The sequence below is a fragment of the Tamandua tetradactyla genome, chromosome 10 (assembly GCF_023851605.1).
Source record: "Tamandua tetradactyla isolate mTamTet1 chromosome 10, mTamTet1.pri, whole genome shotgun sequence".
Classification (NCBI taxonomy): domain Eukaryota; kingdom Metazoa; phylum Chordata; class Mammalia; order Pilosa; family Myrmecophagidae; genus Tamandua; species Tamandua tetradactyla.
Genome location: NC_135336.1, coordinates 22,064,682 through 22,088,522, shown reverse-complemented (window position 1 = coordinate 22,088,522; position 23,841 = coordinate 22,064,682). Strand labels below are relative to the sequence as shown.

Genomic DNA, 23,841 nt, shown 5'->3' with positions numbered 1-23,841 from the left:
TGTAAAAGGAAAAATCTATTTCCCTTTCAAACTGTGGAGCTTTTATAATTGAAAGTCTTAGAGGTGTTACGTTATCTTATTCCTAGATGAAAAGTCCCCTTATTCTGCTTTCATACTTTACTCTCTGGACTGTTACAGTTTTATATTAGAAGTATCTATTTATTTTCCTATACCTAATCATATTTCATTTTTATATTTGAACAGTGTTATTTACTTGTCTACTATACCAGCTGGAGGAATGCCAAATCTTTTTTGACTTTTGGTTTAATCTGTCTATGCAACATGTATCTCTATGAACTGCGCAACCTCTGGCAGCTTTTCTTTCATGTGACTGTGGGTGCATTTGTTACACTCCAGATCTGGCTAAGGCAAACCCAGGGCAAGGCTCCTGATTATGATGTCTGACGCCAACCTTCAGACGTTTAATACCTTGCTTTCAGGGAAAAAAGGAAAGGAGCATATATTAACTGCCACTGTGATGAAGAAATTGTTCACCACAAATGAGAAGCTCTGCTTTTTTCTCTCCAACTTTCCTTTTTGTTTTAAATCAGCATGGCATACTTGTGAACATGCAAGACCTGCCAGGCAAACTCCTCTAAGAAGAATGTTGGCCTTGATATTTTTCAGAGGAGGAGAAAGCTTCTTTCTGCAGGGCCATAATGGTGAAAGAAGTCAGACACCACTGGAAAATTTGGCCAGCAGTCCTGAATCCTTACTGAAAAGTTCAATAAGAAATTATATGTGGCACTTACTCTGAAGACCGAGCAGGAATTCTACAACATGGGTTTGCCTTTATGAGGCATTAGTATAGACCAAATAAAAAGATGCTGCAGTACATTGGAAAGTTTATATTTAAGACAAATGACTTGCTAAATGTCATAATATTTGCACATTTATTTACCATGGGTTTATGCGGTCCAGGATGGTGTGGAATTGTTTTTTTCTTTGTGTATTTTTGCGTGAATCTTAACTCTGGAAATCACCTGATGTAAGAGAAGCTCATGTGGTGAGCTAATCTCTGGAACATCACAAGTATTGAAAAAACAATGATGTATCTTTCTTTCTAGACCACTTTTATAGTTTCTTTTGAAGTCACTTTAAAAAAAAATGACTCATTAAACTATAGCCATTGTTTCCCACACTTCAATCACTTGAGTACTACTTATATTATTTTTTACTTAATATTTGTCTTTTAAATTTTGAAGTATTTTAAAAAGAAACTAATCTCTACTCCTAGTGGAAACCCAGCATCAGTTTACCATAAATAAAAGGTTAATTACAAAGTAAAGAAAATTAAAATAATACACTGATATTAAATTATAACTAAATACTACTGCCTGCCAAGGATCTGAACTATGGGACCTGCTCTTTCTTTATTATAGTGAAAGAGATGTTACCCAGCACCAAAATGAGGCTTTCTCTGTGTGGATAGTCAGGACAGAAAGAAAATTGTAAAGGGAATGACATTTCACTGTGATTCAGCATTATTTAATTCCATGCTGTATACCACTTAAAATCATCTGGTGACTCACCAGTGGTGTGGGTCTGTACTTGGAAATACTGGACTGTATTAAAAGAATCAGAAGGTGACTTTTCTCCCAGCAACTCTTGTTATTTTATGGCTTTTGGGGAGTTTAACACCTACCATCTGAGAAATTTTACTTGCTTTCTCATAATATCATAAAGATTATTCAAGCAGTTATGAATTAGTAGTAGAGGAAGCAGGGTTTGATCCTGTTAGCAAAATCTGTAATACTCGAGCTTATCTTTGGAAGTCATCTTAATGAGTGATTTTCTTTTCTTTTTTTTTTTTTTAAGGAAAAGGTTCCAAACAAGGAATTCATAAGGTTCTGAAATTTGGTTTTATCTAGAAAAACAGTGGACCCATTAAATGGGCATATTTATTAACTAGAAGATGTTACTGGACATATTTATTAACTAGAAGAAATAGTCCAGAAAGAGGTTGGTTATCAATGAACTGCCTTGTTTGCCTGAACCAGTATATGTGGGTATGCCAGAACTGTCAAATCTTCTTTAATTAGAACCATTTTTGCTGCAGTTTCCTTTGAGAAGAATGAGGCAAAAGGAAAACAATAAGCTCATGGTATCCGGGATGTATTTAAAACAAGAAATTCCAATTCGTTTCCATTTCTGCCTCTACCAAGACTATACAGAAATTGTATATATCCTGAGAGATACCCTAAGGCATCACATGATCCTCAGTCATCAAAACAATATTGAATTATGATTGGCATTATGTTCTTACTGAGCCAAGAAAGTATAGCAGTTCAATTTGGAAAGGTTTTCTAAACTAATGGATAAACCAAAGAAGAATTTTCTTGTAAATAATTAACTTAATTTTCCCAATTAACTGGGAAATTGGAACATTCTGGTTAATTGTGATTTAACTATGTACTGATATATTTTAGCTCTCTCACCAGTTTGGTTCCGGGACCACTTCCTTATCTTTGAATCAATAAATAATTTTTAATGTTTGGATCCATTCAGCAAGAATACTTGGAAACGCCTCATCAGTTATTTTTAAAGGCTTAGGTTTGTTTTGGTTTTTTTTTTTTCTTTTTCTTTTTTCACCTGCTGTTTTGGATAAGGGGATATTTACTTCTTAATCTAAAAAATGAAAACAGGTATAAATAATGTTTTATGTATAAAATTGCTTTATTTCATTATTTGGTACCTGCATCTCTAAGTGTTTATATAGCTTCCCTATCTCTGTCATCTTGTTGCTAAAGAAACTATGAATTTGAAAAGAGAAATTTTTGCCATGAATGTAAAGAAGTCTTTAGATTTTTGAAAAGAAATCACTTGGGCCTCTAATATGTGAGATACTATTATCTTGCATGATATGTACTTCTCTAAGAGCAGTGAAGTAATATGTACTTCTCTAAGAGTAGAGTAGTGAAGGTAAGTCTTCACTAACCTTATCAAAATGACTTTGCAGTGTAGGGAAAGCAGTATTTGCCCTGATGGGGAAGAAACAAAGGTATACAGATGTTAATGACTTACCCAATGTCACACAGCTGAGCACATGCAAGTTCATATCTCCTAGAGTGGAAAACAATGAAGGTAACTAAGAGTATATTCAGGAAATGTCTGCTTTTGGGTAAAATCAAGGATTGAGGGCTTCTAGAATTAGTCAGTTCCAGGCCTGCTGCTGCCAAGTCGAGGCGTATTTTTTCTTAATTCTGAAAAACTGCCTTTTCATTAAAATATTCTTGCATTTTTGGTCTGTATTTATACAAAAGAATTTGAAGCAGCATACCAAGAGAAGATAAACACAATGATGTTAATAAAATATGAAAAGAAAGGGGAGTAAAAAGATTAATGAAAACAGATGAAAGGGTTAACAAGTTGCTGATATTGGATGTAAAATTTGGCTTTGGAACATCCTGGCAGCCAAAGCGAGAGGGAAAATAAGTTATGAATTTCTCTAAGTCAAAAGTTTTCTTAGGGGGAAACTTTTTCTTGATGAAATTTTTTCTTGATGAATTCCCTTGAATGTTTTTTGACTGAACAGTATCCCCAATACATTTACATATTATGATTACGCTTTGGATCTGTAACTTGTACCAGCTTTCAAAGGTTTCCACTTCAGAGTGGTTTTGGTTTTGATTTTTGTAGTTTAAAAGGATTTTGTACCCACAAGGAAGAATTCTTATTCTAAGCTAAAAACAAGTATTTGGTTAAAGCTTTCATATCCATTTGAGACATGGAAATTTTTTACCCAATTTTGGAGTTTTATAACATATAAAGTGGATGTACTATACCTGATTTAGCACATTTATTTTGCTTTAAATATGGTACTTTTCATAGTGGAATCTGGTCTAGAGAAATAGTCTGTTTTGGTTACATCCTGTCTGGAATCCCATTAAACTCCTATATAGTCTCCACAGGGACCAGAGATTTGCCATATGACCTTTAATTTCCATGTCACAGAAATGCCTCTTCCTGAGGCTAGGTATCCCCCCAAAAGCCAGTTATTTGGTCTTTATTCTAAAAGGATTACTAAGTTAATCAAGGACCTACTTTGAGCTAATGGATTTCCAAGACAAAGTGTTTGTGTGTGTGCTTGCATGTGTGTGTTTGTCTTTCTTATTATTTTAAGAGACTTTTTGTTCACTTTAAAAGAGCTATAGATCTCACTCTAGCCGGCCCCCCTCCACCCTTCCTTGTCCTCAATGCCTCTTTCCTTAACATCTCACCGCACCGACCTACCCCCTCCTCTACTGAGAACCCAAGAGCATCCGTCCCCCTTTTCTTTCACACACACCTCAACCCTGCTTCTGGCCACACACCCTGGTCCCTATCCATATCCCAGAACCTGCCAGGCTCTGCCCCTCCCCCTCCTAAGTGACCCTCTTATGTGGGGTGAATCAAAGATATATATATAGATCAATGAATCAAAGGAATGTGTACAAGAAATGAAGAGGTACATAATATTGTCTGACAGATAATTCAAGGTTAACGTCAAAACCTTTGAAGGGAGAAATGAAATGCTGGGTGATATCCTTCAGAGTTCATGAGCTACCTTGTACAATGAGAGATGTCTGGATGTAAATAATAGGGACTTGATTAGAAATAACCCAAAATACGTCACAAGAAGGGTATGGCATTGGGACAGCGATGGCAGGAAGACCTGGCAGGCAGAACCCTCCACAGGAAGATTAATATGGCTGCAAAAGGGCCCACTCCTTTCCCTGGATCATCCTACATGCATTACCCCATGAGAGGCCCTCTAATGCCGAAGATGAGTTGTGGACCACCTCCTACACCTTGGGGGCCTCTTAGGTTTCAGCCAGTGTCTTCACTTCCACCATTTGGACAACCGTTTCGTCATTTGAAGAGGACCTTATCTGTGGTCCGCAGGCTGTGGCTATTATAATCTTAGAAAAGGTGTGAGATCTACATTAAGGTCTGAAGATTTTCCTGCCCCTCCCCAGTTTTATGTTTCATTCATTTTACTCCCAATAGATCTCTTACAGTCCTAATTTTAAAAAATAGAAGCGCTATAGTGCAGTATATTGTTAAACAACCTACTTTGAAAGCAGTCACTAGTCAGGCCAAATTGAACATTTATCCTTACCACAAATTACAGTTCATTCTTCAGGTCTCACTTTGTGGTCAAGGCTTCTTTGTATTTTTATGCTTTGTTATCACTAAAGGAATACAGTCTTTTACCAAAAAAAAAAAAAAATGCCATAGTAAAATCAAATTTGATTTTTTGTTAAAATTGGTAAGATCCTGGCTAAAAGCTAATAAGAAAAACCAAGTCCAAAGATAATGAGTTTGTGTGTAAGTTCTGTCTGCTGAGAATCTAACTCTTCTAGCAACATTTATTAGGATTAGAGATATCTGCTCATTTTCATCAAAAGTTTCTGCAGCTGCTGTTGAATGTTGGCAGATTTCAGCCTCCTGTTTGAGCATTGAGCTTTTCAAAAAGAAGCAGTATATCTGTAACTACCATTCTTGTAACATCTCTTTCTTGAGTGGCCAAGCTTTCTAGGTTACTTTATTTAGTAGATGAAATCACAATTAACATTGAAGTGCTGTGTGGTTGGAAGCCATGTGGTTTGCATCCTCCTTGCTTGTTAACAGTGCGTGGTGTTGACATGTGTGCACACAGTTTTCTTCTGCATTGGCAGGGCTAGAGTGTGATAAATAGTCTCAGCACAATTGGGAGCTTTCGGAAATTCAGAGAAAGAACAGACTTAGTTCTCAGAGAGTTCCTGAAATCAATACCCTAGCCTTAGGAATAATACCCCAGGTTTCCTTGGCAACAAATGGTATTTTCAGCCCAGCTTCACCCACGGTTCACATTTGCCCTTTTCTCCCTGCATCCCATACCACCGTAATGTAAGCGTCGCCCAACAGAAAGCATATGCAGGCTCCATCTGGCAATAGAAAACAGGATTCACACATTCCATTTCTTATTTGGTCCTGCCATCCCCTTCCTAGCTCTCCCTTGGTTACTTGCCTACTTTGTGCCAGTGCTTTTCTGTATGGCTGCGTTGTCAAGAGCCTTGTCTAAAGGTGAACAAATGGTATTTTGCACTTGCACTTTGAATTCCTCCACTGCCTAAGACTGATATAATAATGCCATTGAGCACTTCTGTGGGCCAGTGTTTGGTCCTTCTACATAGTTAATCCTGTGATAGCTTGTAAGGGGGGGCACTCTCTCATTTTCAGTTGAATAAAAAGACTCATAGAAGTCGAGGAACTTGTCCTTTTTATGGTGTCGTACTAATAAGTGTTAGATGGGGGTTCAAACCTCAGATTTAGGTTTAAATGATTCAAAAGTTGGTACTCATTCACCAACTTTGTGACATTGGTGCCACAGTGTCCCTCAGAAAGCAAATTCTTAGTAAGTATGTGCATGTGTATTTATTATTTACGGGAAACAGGTGGGCTCTTGCTGTTAATAGCAGCAGTGAGGAAAGATGAAGCAGACATGGAGAGGGGAAATGGCCAAGTATACTCTACAACAGGCTGTCATCCTCCCAGAAGGCAGTATATGAGGGCTTTCTATATTATAGCTGAAGCACCTCAGTCCTAAAGAAGTTAAGCAACTTGACCACAGTCACAATCGAACCCAAATGGTAGCACCAAGATTCAAATCCAGATCTATCTTATTCAGAACCCATGATCTTAACCTCAATTAATATTAAGCTAGATACCTTGTGTTCTAGTTTGCTAGCTGCTGGAATGCAATATACCAGAAACAGAATGGCTTTTAGAAAGGGGAATTTAATAAGTTGCTAGTTTACAGTTCTAAGACCAAGAAAATGTCCCAATTAAAGCAAGTCTATAAAAATGTCCAAATTAAGGCACCAACAAGAGATAACCATCATTCAAGAAAGGCCGATGAAGTTCAGGGTTTCTCTCTCAACTGGAAAGGCTTGTGGCAAACATGGTGACATCTACTAGCTTCCTCTCCAGGCCTCTTGCTTCATGAAGCTCCTTGGAAGTGTTCTCCTTCTTCATCTCTGGAGGTCGCTGGCTGGTGGACTCTGTGGCTCACTTGTCATTCTGTTGTGGTTCTGCAGCTCTCTCCTTGTCCTCAAAAGGAACTCTCTCCAAAATGTCTCCTCTTTTATAGGATTCCAGTAAACCAATCAAGACCCATGTAGAATGGGTGGAGTCACATCTCCCTCTATTCAAAAGTTAATAGTGACAGTTGGGTGACTCACATTAATCATGTGATTAGGATTAAAACATGACTTTTCTAGGGTACATAAATCCTTTCAAACCAGCACTCCTTGGAAATATGTTGAAATATATATTGGATATATACTAAAGTAATGTATATTATCCTTTATAAGAGAGATCAGGTCAAAGCTAACTCCTGAAGTGAAGGAGTCCTAGACTAAATAAAATAGTTTCCTAAAGTTTCTACATTTATAAGCATGGCATAGGATAGGTGGCTGTAAGAGGCACTGTGAACCTTAATTAGGGCAAGGAGGTATACATTTTATTATAGTAAAAGTAACTATGAATTAATGATTATGGATATAGAATGTTGAAACTTCATTGGTGATTCATGTGTCACATACTTTTCTTAGCCAAAGGCCATAATGGATCTGTTCTTTGACTTGAAGTTTCATGAGAATTCTGCTCTAAGTGGTCCTTCTATCTGAAAACATTAAACAAAAAATAGGAGGTAACTGTCTGAAGCATAAAGTAGCCACTAAGAGTTAGGGTTCTGGGGTCAGATTCCCCGGCTCTCCCTTATAGCATTGTGACCTCAGTCAAATCACCTAAGCTCTCTGCTTCAGTTTCCCCATATGTAAAATGGAGATAATAATAGTACCTACCTTTCAGGGCATCAAGTCAATGTATATATATGAAGCACATAGAACAAAGCCAGAGCTTAGCACATAGCAAGTACTGTGAAAGTCTTGCTACCATGTTGTCTTTCTTTTTGGTGTTACTATTATTTTAAAGATAATAAAGAATATTTTAAATTGCAACTGTTCTCAAATGTTATAAATTATTACACGCAGCTTTTCAGAAATCACCAATTAAGTGATGACACTGTTTGAAATACCTGCCAGGCAGGTGCTCTGCACTGGCAGTCTCTTATGTGCAGATATCTGAGTAGGGAACGGGGGGGGGGGCGGTCTCACACTTGCCAAGTACGAATTGTATATCGGGTGCTTTACATACTGAATATAGGCATAACGAAATCCCCGAGGAAAATAAATGGGATTAAGTTGTCCAGTAGCACACAACTTGGAAGTGGTAGACTGTGCTCTCCAGGGACAGCAGCACTATTGAATGAGGAAGGTGCCTCTGGGAGCCTCTCCTTGTCCAGTGTGGCATTAGCATTTGGTGCCATCGCACTTCACTTTCAACATTCTAATTTGATCTGATGGATGGCAACTGCCCTAGTGCCCACCTCTCTGAAAGGGCCCAGCATTAGTGTCTGCCAGAGGCCCCATGAGTGCATGTGTGCCTGTGTTCTCTGTTATCAATGGGAAGGCAGGAGGGAGGGGAGCCAGCTGGCAGCCAGTTAACCTGCGATATCATAGATCCTGGGGATATGAGAGCAACATGGCCTTAGAAAGATTAATGTGAAGCAAAATAGCCACCAAACACAACAGAACAATCTAAGTGAGCCAGGAGGGGAGTGCCACTAAGGTAAAGTCAAAGCAGAGAAGCAAATTTTGCAAAATTGGAAAACTAATCTAAGGATAATTACAGAGATTTCAGGTAGGTGCAAGTTAGTAATTGGCCAAGCCAAAAATGATCATCATCATCATCCCTGATGGATTCCAGTGAACATTCCTTAAATTCATGGACCTAATAGACCAGCAATATGAAAGGGACCTTGGGGTTGAATTTGCTCCCAACAAGTCAGCAGGTGGCTCAGCTCTGCTCACTGGAAACCAATGGGGAGGTAAGGTTTGGGGGCCAGAAGTCCAGTGGGGACAGGATGCCTGCCTACTTTACCCGCAACCCTAGACAAATCCTTCTCTTCATGGTCTTTCTCCTCTTTCCTTAGTCTTTCTGGACCTCTGCTTTCTTTGTGATCTCCCTCAATGGATCAGGGGCCTTGATGGAAAAGAACCCCTGGTCTTACTGTCATGCATGACTGCTGGCTTGGTGTCTGGAGGAGAACAATGCAAAGGTTGTTTCTTATTAGTTTGGAGGCAGTCTTCCCACATATTGTTCCTTTGGCACAATTCTTTCATTTGTCTCTGTTTCTTTGGCTCTAAAATCGAAAGTCATAATTAGATTGTATTTATACTTGCATCATACATGTGGTCTGGCGAGGAGGACGAGATCTCAGAGACCAGCTATCCCAGTGTCCTCTGTCAGTTTTGTTCTTGTGTCTTTCTTGTAAAGTAGTGGAAAGTACCAAAAGGCAAGAGATCCATAAATATCATATCTCTCCTCTTGAGGCAGAAAAGAAAAACTGCCAGTTTCAGTTTGCTAAAGCTGCCAGAATGGAATGGATTGGCTTTTATAAAGCGGATTTATTAAGCTACAAATTATAATTCTAAGGCCATGAAAATGTCCAAATTAAGGCACCAATAATAGGATACCTTCTTTCAAGAAAGGCTGATTCCAGGATTTCTGTCACATGAGAAGGTACATGGCGACATCTGCTGTCCTTTCTCGGCTGCTGGGTTCAAATGGCTCTTTCAGCTCCTTTTGCATCTCCAGGTGTCTGTTCTGAGCTTTCTTCCAAATGTTCCCTCCTTAAAGGACTCCAGCAAGCAAATTAAGACCCATCTTGAAGGTGGTGCAACTGTGGCTCGGTGGCAGAATTCTCTCCTGCCATGCCAGAGACCTGGGTTCGAACCTGGTGCCTGCCCATGCAAAATAAAAAAAGACCCACCTTGAATGGGCAGGGTCACATCTCCATTTAATCAAAAGATTCCACCCACAATAAGTCTGCACTCTCAAGATTGGATTAAAAGAGCATGGCTTTCTGGAGTACATAACAGTTTCAAACCAGCACATTCCACCCTCTGGACTCCAAAGAGACATGCTCTTTCCATATACAAAATACGTACATTCCATTACAATATTACAAAAGCCTTAAACCATTTCAATAATAATACATATAGAATACAAAGTCAAAAACAGGACAAAATATCAACAAAGTCATTTACAGGAATGTTCTAACCTAAGACAAAATTCTCCTCTGGCTGTGGACCTGTAATACTAAGAACAAATTATCTGCTACCAATATGCAAAGGAGGAACAGTCATAGGATAAACGTGGAGAAAACATAAACACTGCCACAGGGAGAAATTGAAAGTAAGACAGGGGTCACCAGACCCAAACAGTTCCGAAAACCAGCAGGGCAAACTCCATTAGATTTTAAGGTCTGAGAATCATTTATAGAATGACAGTTTATCCTCAGGGCTTGAGAAGGCAGCAGTCTACCCTCTCCAAGGGTTTATAGAGCAGCCATTCTTTGTCCAATCACTAGGGTAGGGGTTTTAACATACCAAGCATTGGAGAGACCGCCTTGGTTTTGGTTCCACCCTCTCCAAGCATCAGGACAGCACTGAACTCTCTGCCATCTCCAGAGCACAAGCTCAGCCCCTTCAGAACAGTGGGATGGTCTTCAGGTTTCCCCCTCCACCAATCCCTGGGGAGTGTGCTCCACCCTCTCTGAGGCCTGAAGTGGCAAAACTCTTCCTGAACAACCAACTGGAAGGCCTGCCCTCTGCTTCCAGACCAAACTCACCCTCTCCTCATGCTTGGGTAGATCTACTCTCCTGGCCCCAAGGTTTCCTGGCTCCAGACCTTAGCTTCCATGGTTCTGCCTTTGAAATAATTTTTCCTTCAATCTGTCCTTTTTCAGTCCCTTTTAGTCCAGACTGTCAGTGGTTCCACTTATACAGACCCCACAACACTCTTGTTGGTTTCCCATGAGTATACAGAGATCACAACCACCAGACAATAGGACTTTCCACAGATCCTTTCTGGGTAACTCTATCTCCAATACTGGCCTTTTTCTGAAAGGACTGACTGGTTCCATGTTTGGTTAAATCCTCACTTGGGGCACTATTCTCTGGGGTCTTAGTTTCTGGAAGCCCAGAATTTCCCAGACCATCCATTTCTGGTTTCTTTGTACCCAAGGGTTCAGTTCTCAGCTTATCTCTTTGCTGACATATTTTACTGTAAGCTGCAAGAAACCAGGCTGCATTTTCTACATTTAGTTTGGAAATTTCCTCAGCTAGATATTCAAGCTAGTTGCCTTCAACTTCTACCTTCCATCCAACATCGGGACTCAATTTTGCCAAATTCTCTGCCACTTTAAAATAAGGATCACCTTTCTTCCAGTTTGCAACAACACATTCATCGTTTCTGTCTAAGGCCGTATACTGGAAGAAACCTCAGTGTCCATATTTCTACCAACAGTCTCTTCAAAACAATCCAAGCCTTTCCTATTCACCTCCTCACAATTCTTCCAGAGTCTTCCCCTTATCCATGTAAAAAGCTATTCCAACATGTTTTTGCAAACTGCAGCACCCCACTCTTGGTACCAGAATTTGCTAAAGCTGCTGGAATGCAATATACCAGAAATTGATTGGCTTTTATAAAAGGGATTTATTAAGGTGCAAATTACAATTCTAAGACTGTGAAAATGTTCAAATTAAGGCACCCCAAAAAAGATACATTCTCTCAAGAAAGGCTGATTCCAGGGTTTCTCTGTCACATGAGAAGGCACATGGTGACGCCGGCTTTGGGGTTCAAACAGTTCTCTCAGCTCCTTCTGCTTCTCCAGACAACTGTTTCTGAGCTTTCTCCCCTCTTAATTAGTAAGCTAATTAATCTGAGCTTTTCTGGGGTACATAACAGTTTCGAACCAGCACACTACCAAAGGGTTTTTTTTTTTTTTTAAATCCAGAAGGATAAGAAAAGCATACTACATTAATTGAATCTCATTGCATCTATTGCCAACCTTGAGGAGTGGCAAGTCCTCTCTTCCTGCCAAGATCGTCGATACCCAGTCTGATGGCAGTCTGGACAGAGGAGCCTATGGGCAGGTACTGTATTTATCCTCTTGTCCTAAGTATCAGAGGACCCTCCGATGATGCCTCTGTCCTTTTTCCTACTGTTTTGTGGGGAGAGGCATGAGCAAAAAAATGTATGTGGAAGCACTTTACACTCCAAGAAGTCATCCAAATGGAGGAGGGTAGTGTTCTCTGTTAGGCCCTCCCATCCTCCCTACACTTGTCAGTAACCCCAGCCCTTCCACATGTCCTGCTGTCTGCGCTAAGGAATGGTTGGCTCTCTGGTGAAGCTCAGTGTGGACAGGGTGGCCTGGCCTGTCAGTTCTCTTCCCTTCTGAAAATTACTACTTGTTCTCTTTAGCATGGAGTTCTTTTCGTTTAGAAAAATTCAAAAGCTGCAGGTTTTCAAGGAGTGTTTTTCCAGCCATTGTGGCTCTTTTGTTGAGGATACAATGAGAATCTTTTCCCCACTACTTTCAAACAATGTATGCCAGTGCCCAAGAACACTCCCTGCTGTGCGGTGGCATGGGCTCAGCATCTTTTTCAGGTTCTGAGAAGTTCATTTTCTTGGATTAGCAATTCATGGCCAGACTGCAGCATTATGGAAAACACCTGTGCTAGATCCTGTAAAAGTGACAACTCTGGCATCATTTAACTATATACCACTAAGGTGATTCCTACTTTTGAAAAATTGTATAAAAGTCTAAAATAACATTGGTGCCTGGTGAATATTTAGCTTCAGCTTCCCAGATGCAACAAGATCATTGTGTCTGCTCACTAATTTATTGCTAACGCCACAGTGCACTCAAGATTATCACCAAGTTGGCTGAAGTCTACTGGGTCTTGATTTTAGTGGTGCTTGCTGTCAGTAGGCATTGAAGTGGTATTTAAACTCACCTCACATGTCAGTGATGTCTTTTCTAATGAAAGTTTTGCTGATGAGCATTCTAGGTATGGGTATGCTTTTGGAAAAAAAGTATAACCCTGTAAGGGAGAAGCAAATATGTTCTCTGGGATTAGCTCAATGAAGAAGGGGAAAGGAGATTTATGAAGGTTTTGCCCCACCTCCCTTTGGTGCCCTGATGTACACTGTGTATGTGTGTGTGTAGTTTTGTCAGGCCTGCTTGAGGGCCTAGTTTCCTTAGCCACAGTAGGGTGGGAGTTCTTCAGGAGTTGAAATTCCTACTTAGACCAGTTAGCTTCTCCAATTTGCCCTTCGTGACCACTTGGTTTCCTTTTCTAATTGAAGTTCCGCCACCCTAAAATTTCTCAAACCCGTAACTATATAAAAGCACATCTTGCATTATGCACCTTTGAAACCATGATGGCGCCCATTTTCTTTAAAGCAGGCGACCTGCCTATACTCAAGGCTGCCATATATGTGTCTCCATGTGGCCATTCTTTCAGGGAAGCCCAGGGTAGTCTTTTTCACTGGTTCCTTCATTTACACCTGTGTTAAACTTAATTTGCCCAAACCCCTCTGGTTTTATTTCCAGAACCCAAATATAATGGTATTAATGGGGACAGCAGGCAGGGGCTGCAGAAAAGGGCCTCCTGCTGCCCCTCCCATCTTCCCCTTCCTCTTGGGGGAAGAAGAGTCTTGGGCATGGACGTAGTTACCTGCATGGGTTGTGAAAGAACACAGGCTTGCTTTGATTCTCATCTCTGTCAATTACTAGCTGGGTGGCCTAAGGCAAATAGTTCGACCTCTTTATTCCTCAGTTTTTTCATCTGTGAAAGGTGGCTGGGAGGATTAACGAGGATATGTTTGTATGATGCTTGTCCCAGGCTCTGGAGCACAGAGAGTGCTCAATAAAAGATAGTTGTTATCACTGCTATCCAGGTCACATCAGGTCACCTCTGGTTTGGATTCCATCCCAGCTCCTCGGATCCTTGCAATTATTTATGTTCTCCCATGTGTTTTCAACTTCCCTTCCCTTGGCTTATAAATATGTTTAGCTCACCTGTTTTTAAAGCAGCCTTCCCTTGACCTTGGACCTTTTCTAATCCTAACCTCAGTTTCTCCTCCCCTTTATTCCTGGTCTCTTCATTTCTCAGCCTCTGGCCCTCAGGCACCTGCTCCTCAGTCCAGTGAACTGACTCTTGCTGGGGTCACTGGTAGCTCCCAATTGCCCACCACAGTGATTTCAGTCTTCATCCAACGTTATCTGTAAGCATTTTAAGTACCTCCTTTAAACTCCCATGAATTCTCCAACTCTGCCCTCTCACCTCTCTGATTACTCCTTCTGAATGTCCTTTACCAATTTCTCTTCTGGTTTGGCCAGGCCACCGATCTCAGCCCTCTTCTCTCCTTACTCTACAAATTCTGAGTAATCACATTTTTACTGTCCTATTTTATCTACCATCCTACTGCAGAAGTTGTCTGAATTTCTTTCAGCAGGTATGGCAGAGACTCCTAATAACCATTCTCCTCTTCCTTAGTTATAATAATTCTGTTTTAGCCAAACACTTTGCCCCACCACCTTGCATTTAGATGTAGCCATATCAAATATTGGCTAATGAGATATAGTGAAAGTAACATATGCAGCTTCCAGGAAGTATTCTTAACAGGAGAAAGTGAACTCTTCATAGCGCCTTCCTTGTACTGCTGACTGTAATATGGATTACAGGCTGGAGCTTGGGCAACCAGCTTGGGCCATGAGGCAGCCACCTAAGGTGATAGAGCAGCAAGATGAAGAGAGTCTGGGTCCCTAGTGATTGGTAAGCCACCCACCAGCAGAAGGCTACCTGCTTCTGAGTTTGTGTGAGCACTTGTACATGTATGTGTATGAGAGAAAGGGAGAGTGAAATCCTTATCTTGTTTAAGCCATTTTTGTTTTTGTTATGTGCAGCTGAATAAATCCTCACTAATACTTTTGTCCAAGTCATAGACCCACTTTTTTTCCAGCTATCTACTTTATAATTCCTCCTGGACATCCCATGACATCTGAGTTGGTGTCTGAAATTAAACCCAAGGTACCAACTCTTGCTTCTTTCTGTGGGCAAAAGACATATTCATGTCCTTGGTTTCAGGCTAGACATTGAGTTTTCCTAAATTGTGCCTTTTCTTTGTCTGTGCATGTCACTGATGAAGCATTGCTTGTCTCTCTCCCCTGTTCCCCAGCTCTTCTGTTACTAGCAGAGTTCACACCCTTAAGAGTCTCTTGCCCAGATTATTGGGAAAGTTGCACATCTCTCTTGATTTCAATTTTGTACTTTTTATCATATCTGCCCCCCATAAGATCTTTCCATGGCTACCTACTGCCTGCAGATATGTTCTAAACTCTGAAGCAAAACTTTACTGAGCCCTTCATGGTTTGATTCCCACTTGCCTTCCTACCCACACCATCCTCCTCCCAGCCCCTGCCAGATAACTTTAGACCCCATGCACCTTCCCTACTCTCTTGTCCACTTGGTCTGCCCTTTCCTTCTCCTCCTGCCAAAATTCTGGAACTCTTTAGAAACTTAGATTAACTTCTCTTCTGAGAACTGAGCCTCCCCTACTGTTCACACACAGGGTTAGACACTTAGCAGCCAGACTTCCTTCATGTGACTTGGTCTAGCCATTAAGTGTTGAGCCAGAGGTAGATGGACCTATCAGAGTTTCTTTTGAGAGTTTGTAGGAGAGACTGGGGTGGGGATGGGGGAGTGAAGGATGAGATTTATAAATGCTAGAGGCTCTACTGCCATAGTTCCTAAAAGTGGCTCGTCATCAGTATCATCTTGGAAGCTTTTCAATTCCCAGTCCTACTGAACCAGAGTTTCTGGAAGTGGGACCTAAGAACCTCTATTTATTTTTAAGTTCTTTAGTAACTCTGATTACTCAGGTCTGGGAACTGCAATTTCAGAAGGTAAACCCTTTATAACATGGTTCCTAGAAATGTCCACTCCCCCACATCTGGATGGCCAACTGCTTGGATTCTGTGATTCTGTGATTCTTGGATTCTTTAACCATCCAATAACAATAAGGCCATCTTGTTTGCTTGTGACAGCTTCTGCTGTTTACAGCCTAAAGAATCTTATCATGTCTGGTTGGTTGTCTCTTCCACTAGACCAGATTCTTCAGTTGTGGGATCACATCAGAATCTTTAGGTGTCTTTCTCAAACTAGCAACCTCCCCAAGTCCACCCAACTTTGCCCATTTTTGAGTGCTTCTACAACAAGGACTAATTTGCGCTTGCTCCCTTGCAGCATGATACCTTGCACATACTAAGTACTTGGAAAATTCATATCAAATTGAGAGGTATAGCATGGAACAGTAGTGTAGCAGGGGGACCTTGGTTAGCAAGATACTGTCTCTCTGAATGGACTAAGGCTGCAAGACTGTCATCTGAGAAGACAGACAAAATTCTGTCTCATCATTGTGCTGGTAATGAACTTGGCCTAAATCTTTGGCAAAGTGTCTATGATGGCTACAGACACATGGAAAAGTGTCTATGATGGCATGCCTAAATGGGAAACCTGGGTCCCAGAGCCTCAAACACTCTTTTATTTGAAAGAGTAAAAAGCCTGTCACTGCAGAAAACACAGATGAGACAGCGCTCTCGTGTGGTAGAGATGTACCTGCTTGGCACTTGGGCAATGTGCAGTTCTCCCATTCAGGGGCTTCTCCACTCCGAGGCTCCCTCCCCCAGCACCCCTCCAAAGCCTGAGTACACTGTTCTTAGGACTCCCTGGCCCCAGCCACAAATCAAACCAGGACACATTACCAGTGAAAGTGTTTAATAGTTAAATTACTTAAATAGACTTCAATTTCCATGGGAAATCATAATCGTATCCGTGTTTGCAAGAGCAGGAATAAAAAGAGTGCACACCCCTTAGAGGGAACGAAGAGCTAGCACTGCACGTGGTCAACAGACATTGCTGGGATGGGGAGGGCCGGCCCCACGAGGCGGGGGTGGGGGAGTTGGGGCATGGCCAATGGGGAAACATGGGGTGAACTCAGTACGCACTTTACTCAGGTTGGAAGCAAAACAAAAATGTAACACCACCAGCAGCAAAATGGAGGGGCAGGGGACTTGAGAACAACACTAGGGGGAAGGCTGCAAGAGGAGCAACACAGAACTCAGAGTGCAGCGAAAGCACAAGACACACTCAGGCTTGGCAGTTTTAGGTTCCTATGCTTTCTTCTCAGAGCTGTGTTCAAATCAGGGTGGGAGCCGATGTGTGGGAGAGGGGACAGGAGCTAGTGTCCAGTAAGAGGTGGCACGACTGGGCATCAGAGTGTTCAGCATTTGGCAGATAGCTGCCATCTCACCTCCTTTAAGCTCTTGTTGGAGATGAGAGTAATTCTGCCCTGAGAAGAAATGAAAAGATCTGGGTGCAGGCCCTAAGGATTTCGTCTGAATATACTTCTGTGTTAGTATATCACTTCCAAAATGCTTCCCTCTTAGGCTATAAAAAAATAGAATTCTTTTGCACAGTATACTTAACTGCACTTCACTCCAAAACAAAAACCAGACAAAATCTCCTCTCTACTAGCTTGGTCATATGGACTCCTAAGCTGGGCTCCACTTGTTTCCCTGTCCCAGCTTGCAGGTGGAGGGCAAGGCCACTGCCCCCTCCTTGAACCTGAGGGCTGCACATTGCATCTGGTTCTGAGGGATCATTTCTGGAGAAAGCCACCTGCATCTCGGCCAACCAAGAAAGCCAGGCAGAGCTAGGCTTCCTCAGAGCCCACACTCCCAGCAGAGGGCCCCGGAGAGCAGGTGCTGCCTCTCCCCAGGCGGCAAACATCTGGCAACATAGAGAGCAGAAGGGGGCACGGGGGCCCCAACTTGGTCTGGGATGGGGAAGAGCGTTTTGTTTTTTCTCACCGTTCCAATTGGATTTTACATAGGGAAAGTTATGGGGGGAGGTGGGCCAAAGGGGAGAGAGATGGGGTAACATGTCTATGCCCTTCCTGTGGTACCCCAAAAAGACACACCCACTGCTCTGGCATTACCTGGGAGAACTGAAAACTGCCAAATCTGAAGTGAAGGAAACAAGCGTCCTGCCTGAGAGCAACTCCACATCATAAACACACACACGCACACCCACACCTGTACCAACATACACACGAACAGGACAAAGGAGCACAACCCGCTGTGCACAGCTGTTTTCTAATATAGAGAATTTACAAAATATAGAATTTGGTATATCTGTTAGATCTCCAAGGTTTTCAATAATACAAAATAAAAAATACAAAAAAGACAAGTGGGGGTCCCTCCCCTCCCCTCCCCATGGAATCCTGCTGACGTGTTCCTCATTTGTTGTGTGTCTCTTACACGCATACAACTAGCATAATCTAAAGAAGGGCACAGAAAACTTTTTTTGTTTTATTTAATAAATATTTTCTTTTTCTCAGAACCACCACTCTTTGCTTGGAGTCCTCTTGCCTCCCCCTTGCAATTAGTTCTCCTTCTCTCAAAGGGACACTGTGTGTGTGAAGGTCTGGGAGGGGAATGGCGACAAAGGCTACAGTCCTTCCAGAGACAGCACTGCTGCCAGGAAGCCCCCTCCATGGAGCTCATGGGCCACAGCCTCTGTCTGAATTTTAAAGGCTCAGCCAGAAAAGCAGAACGCTTGGGGCCCCTCGATTCCCCCAGATCAGAGTTGCGCCCGCCCTTCTAAGGCCCTGCCATCGTGTGCTGGGCTGCAACACATTGGTAAATGCCCCCGCAGCTCCTCTCCACCCGAGCAGCAGCACCCATTAGAAAACTCGAGCTTTAAATCGAGCCTGTCAGTCTTCTACAGAGGGAGACATCTTTGGTCAGCTTGGTGCTTGCAGGACGCCGGCACCCCGGGGCCTGTGATGGAGGCCACTGCCCATCGGCCAAGGCAGAATCTGCTTCTGGAGTCAAAGTGGAAACTCTCACTGGCGCTGTCACGTGGGCTGGAGTGCAAGCTTCCCACCTGCCCACTCGGCACACAAAGAAGCCGTTTCCATTGCTCGGAGGCCAGGCTGCCTGGCATCATCGGCTAGCAGCTGCTAACTGAGCGGGGGCCCCCCATTGAGGAAGTAGGTCATCATCTCGCCTTTGCCCTTGACCTTGACCACACCCCGGCACTCCAGCTGGTACGTGTTGGCGGCCAGCACCTGGTACATGTCTGTGGTGACCTGAGGAGGCAAAGGAGAGAGGGGAGACCGAGATGACCTAAGCCAGGAGCCTGCTTTCAGGGCAGAGCCACTCTGTGGATGCCCAAAGCCTGTCCCTGCCCCCACCCCTGCCTCAACCACAGGAGGGGGTGGGCAGCTCTTTCACCACAGGGGCTGTGGGGACTGACAGTGGCTCAGAGCCTGTTAGCAATGAGAACGCTGACGGCTGCTGTTCTTAACACCTCCTCTGTGACAGGCACTGTGACAGGTGCCTCTTGTGTGCTATTTCAGTGCTCTGCAGATAGCGGTCCACGGACTTTATCAGTCCCTAATAAAGTAATTATGGAAACTGAGAGTGTGTGCTCAGAAACTTTTGCAGCGATCTGACATCGCTGTAATATCCAAGCATGTAATCACTGTATTTCACAAAAGTGTCAGTCCGTGACAGGTCAGAAATATTTTTAAAAACTGGTTTTTCACACCACAGATAGGTTCAAGAACCACTGCTTATCTCCTGTAATCTTTCTATGGAGAAAGTGTACTATTATTATCCTCCAGCTCATACACCTAACACACTTGCCTGAGGTTACACAGCTAATAAATGGCAGAGCCTGGAGTCAGTTCCAGGTTATGTTGCCTGTCTCTGCCTTGGCTTTTGGAACAAAGGAAAACTCACAGGTGGCTTTGTTCATTGTATCTATTGCATAGTGGAGGGAGAAGCCATTCAAACAAAGGCCTCACAAGATAAGAACCATTTCTGAGTATAGTCAGAGCTCCCCTACCCCAACCACGCTAGGCACACCTGGTGCATGGCCTGGAGCAGCCTGGCCCTAAGGGGGGTCGGGGAGGAAGGGAACCGGGAGCTGCCAGGTGGACTGCTGAGTGGTGACTGGGCTTTGTTATCACTGGATTTTGTGAATGGTAAAGCCCCGGGTGAAGGTGAGGTGCTGGTTTCCGTGGTGTGTGCTGGCAGACTCCCTCATTCCTGTCCAACGTTGTCTTCTTGGGTGGTGAGAAGCTCTACCTGCACACCTCTCTCTCCCCCATCTTGCCTCAGGACCCCCAGTTACTGTCTTGCAGTCCTGTCCCCTCTTGGCACAGGGCCAAAAGGTCACTTTGGCCGAGTACCTCAGGCAGTACCTACGAACCAGCCAACCTGGGTTGGTCTGGCCAGAGCCAGACCCTTCATTCAGAAGTCCCTCAGGGGAGAGAAGTTGGGGACAGTGTCAGTGTGGGCAAAGAGTCCTAAAAATAGCACAGGTTAGCACATGTGAAAATCTGAGGCCAGGGAAGCAAAATGACCCTCCCATGGCCTCACAGGGAAGTAAGGGGTGTGGGGGGCAGTGCAGGGTTATGGCCCAGGCCAGGGTCTCTCCATTGTTAGGACAGAGCAAAAAGAATCAAGGAAGGCCTGAGCAAAGCAAAAGCAGCTGAAAAGTGGCAGGACTGGCACCAAAAGAACTAGCCACAAAAGGTAAAGAGGTGTGATGGAGGCACCATCCCAGGGACCAGCAGCCTTGCCTCGTTCTCCTGAAAAACAGCCTCTCCTGTACCAGGCCTTTAAGTGCCATGGGCTCCATTTGGTTACACTCCTGCCCCTCCCACAGGTGTCATGTCCTGTGGTGTCGTGTGCCTGGTTTGAGAGACAGGCTCCCCATTTGCACTCCTGCCTTGACATCAGTAGCCAAACCTGCCTCCCACCTCCACATTCCTTCTTGTGCCCAGTGGAGGGCTTTGCATGAGTCTGAGGATCTGTCCAAGGGACTGTGGGCCTGGCATACAATCGTGTTCTTTGAGCTATAAGAGTTCGGCACCATCTGCCCTGTCGCTCTTGAATTTGGCTTCAGACCCGCCTGGGCCCTGCCGTGGCCTGCCCTGAAGACCTCCTAGGCTCCGAGAGGTCTCTCCTCGTGGACAAGGTGGGTGGCGGAGGCTGCTGCACTCACCTGGATGCGGTCGGGCACGCCGGTGCTGTCCATGCGGCTGGCCACATTCACGGTATTACCCCAGATGTCGTACTGGGGCTTGCGAGCCCCAATCACCCCGGCCACCACGGGGCCAATGTTGAGCCCTGCAGGGGACAGAAGTCAGCCATGGTCATCAGGTTCCAAAGCATGCCTGCTTTGTTATCACTGTCACAATTCCCTGGACACACTCAGGGTCCTCCAGCCCTCGCCTATCAAATGTTTACTGATTCAACACAACAGGAACTTGTTCAAATGCCCACTGCTCCTGTGTCCCCTGCCACCCAGTCAATGCTCAGCTGTTACAAGTCTGGCCCCCTTTCCGCATCTCCCACGGCTTAGCCAAAATGGTCCTCTCCAAGGTTTCCAGTGACCGCTGGTATAATCCAGTTGTCTTGTTGGTGCCATTCTATCTCTCCCAGTGGCATTTAAATTTTCACCATCACTTCAGGCTCAATATACCAGAATCATAATTTTCCATTTCCTCACTCCTGTTTCTTTCAGCAGTTCCACCTTTCTCGTTCTTGGAACCTAGCTCCTAGCCCACCGCCGTGCTCCATCTCTTCCCTCTCCAAGTAATCCTCTTCTCTGGGCTTCTGTGCTAGGGTGAGGGTGCTGCAGTAACCAAGCTCCAGGAAACCATGCTGCTGCTGTCCACACAGGCTTACCATCTCTCTCCTTGCACTTCTGCTTTTGCCTGGCTGCCTGAAGAAATACTGGGCAATCCTGCCACTGGGCCTTTGCTGATTTGCTTCTCCTACCTCAAGTGTCTTCCTTCCTTCCCTCCTCACTAAATCCTGCCCTCATACTTCTGGCTCAAGCTAACATACTCTGGACATTTTCTGTCCTGTCCCCAAGCTCCAGGGTGATCCCTCCTATTACATAAACTGTAGCTCACACTGGCCTTCATGAAGCTTCCCTGTTTCTTTTCTTGCATGTGAGCGAGAGGAATATAAACACAGCAGAACCCCCAAAATAGCCCCTTGGGTCAATCAGCAGTGTTGCCTGGCCTCTAGAATCTTCCCTTTGTCCTCCTCCTCTTTGGACCTGTCATACCATATACAGCTTTTTACCCTAAATGTCATTACTAGGATGGACTGTCACCACACTGACGAGACCAAGCTCTTAATAGCTTTAGGCCATTTTTAGAAGCCAAGTCCAATGAAGACATTCCTGAGATTGTATAAAGAGATCTTCCAGACAAGGCGAATGCTGCCTGCTACCCAGCTGTTATCTACTATTGCTAGACCCTATCACTCAATCCCCAGTCAAAAAAGCTTACAAGAATACACACCAGGAGAAAAAAAACAAATCAAAAGTAGATGAAAAAGATGCATTGAAAGGAAAATAAGAATGGCAACATTACACGAAGCTAAGCATAGAGTACAGAAATTAGGCTACACATTAGCGAACGCAGACACCAGCGGGCTCTAGTCTGGGCTTTCTGGCAGCAAACCCATCGCGCCCACAGGACAGAACAAGCTCCTTCAGGGAAAGCGCATTCCTGACACTCAGGCCAGAAAGAAATGCCTCCTGAGAACAATGATTATAAAACACTGAGTTTTAGTAATTCAACATTTCAATGTGCTAATTTTGAGAACTGAAATACCAGTATTTTTTTTGGTGAATTACTTTTACTTTTTAAAATTTTGAAATCTGAATCACTTAGGGCGTGAGAAATACTCATTACATACATTATAAGTTTGAATGGAACAAAGGCCTGCTCCTGCAGAAAACATTATTCTTTACCTCCATAATCCTCGAGAGAAAGAAGAAAATAACACTCGGCAAAGCAAAGTTTCTATTGCAAAAATAATTCATACCCTGTAAGACTTTGCATCCTTGGTAAGAGATAGCCTTAGGACAAAAAGAACTCCGAAAATACCTTGGACTTTATAGAACAGATTGAGAATTGTGATTCTGAAATCATTTTGTGTGCACAGCATGGTGGAGCAAATGAGTGAGTATGTAGATATGTGTGGGTTTTCATTCTATTATTCTTTCAACTCTTCTATAGACTTGAAAGTTGTCAAAATTCAAGTTGGGATAATAAAACTGCAAAGTTAATTTGTTAAAATTCTTGGTTCAGTGATTTTCTGAACAAGCAGAATATGATCCTGATCTGATCAGATTTATAACCTGATGATCAGTTTCTGCCCTGAAACTGACCCAGGGCCTCTGCTCAGAATCCCTCCTCTCCATGTAGGAGCTGAGGGTGGCAGAGCCTTAGCTCTGCAGTAGCCCTGCCAGGGCCTTCTGGACACCAGAAAAGTGTCTGCAAAGCTCCCTCAAAGCCATCAAATGAGGCCAGAGGCATCTAGCAAAGGGAGAGTCCAGAGAAGGTACTTGGAGATGACTTATAACCACAGCCTCACCATTCTTTCCCCACGTTGTATCGATTAGAAAGATTTTGCCAGCTAGAAGCTAGTAGTTTTACTCTCATCTGCAAAGATACCACTGGGAACACAACCATAACCCTACTAACTCATTTTGTTTTCTGTCTTTTAAAAAGTGTAAATATTTCACTGTCTCTTTTACATGATTATTTCCTCTTCATTTTGTTTTTATTTTGCTAACAAGTCTGTAGAATATATGTTCAGTATTTTGATAAGTTCATAAATTTAATGGTTTGAAACATGCTTTTAAATTTTATATTTAAAGTGTGTCAAGTATTTAATTGTATTGCTTTTTATTTTTACCGAACACATTGGAACACCTTTAAGCATATTACTTGAAGTAAATGGTACTGCCATTCTGCCCTGTGGGACAGCCAGCAGCAGGCCTTGTGTCCATGGCACACAGCATC

General features: G+C 43.2%; 2 protein-coding genes across 8 annotated transcripts in view; one reads left to right on the top strand and one right to left on the bottom strand.

Annotated features, from left to right (window-relative positions):
• The window catches only part of SEC22A (SEC22 homolog A, vesicle trafficking protein), a 130,564-nt gene extending 122,579 nt beyond the window's left edge, over positions 1 to 7,985 (top strand). For all 3 annotated transcript variants that reach the window (XM_077118135.1, XM_077118137.1, XM_077118136.1), the window contains exon 7: positions 205 to 7,985. In XM_077118135.1, coding sequence (XP_076974250.1) covers positions 205 to 405 — 201 coding nt within the window. In that variant the 3' untranslated portion in view covers positions 406 to 7,985. The remainder of the gene's footprint in view (positions 1 to 204) is intronic.
• Positions 7,986 to 18,297: 10,312 nt separating this feature from the next.
• ADCY5 (adenylate cyclase 5) overlaps positions 18,298 to 23,841 on the bottom strand; it is a 148,513-nt gene continuing 142,969 nt past the window's right edge. For all 5 annotated transcript variants that reach the window (XM_077118133.1, XM_077118129.1, XM_077118132.1 and 2 more), the window contains 2 exons: positions 21,018 to 21,142; positions 18,298 to 19,092 (listed from right to left, as the gene is read on the bottom strand). In XM_077118133.1, the coding sequence (XP_076974248.1) occupies positions 18,964 to 19,092; positions 21,018 to 21,142 (254 nt within the window). In that variant the 3' untranslated portion in view covers positions 18,298 to 18,963. The remainder of the gene's footprint in view (positions 19,093 to 21,017; positions 21,143 to 23,841) is intronic.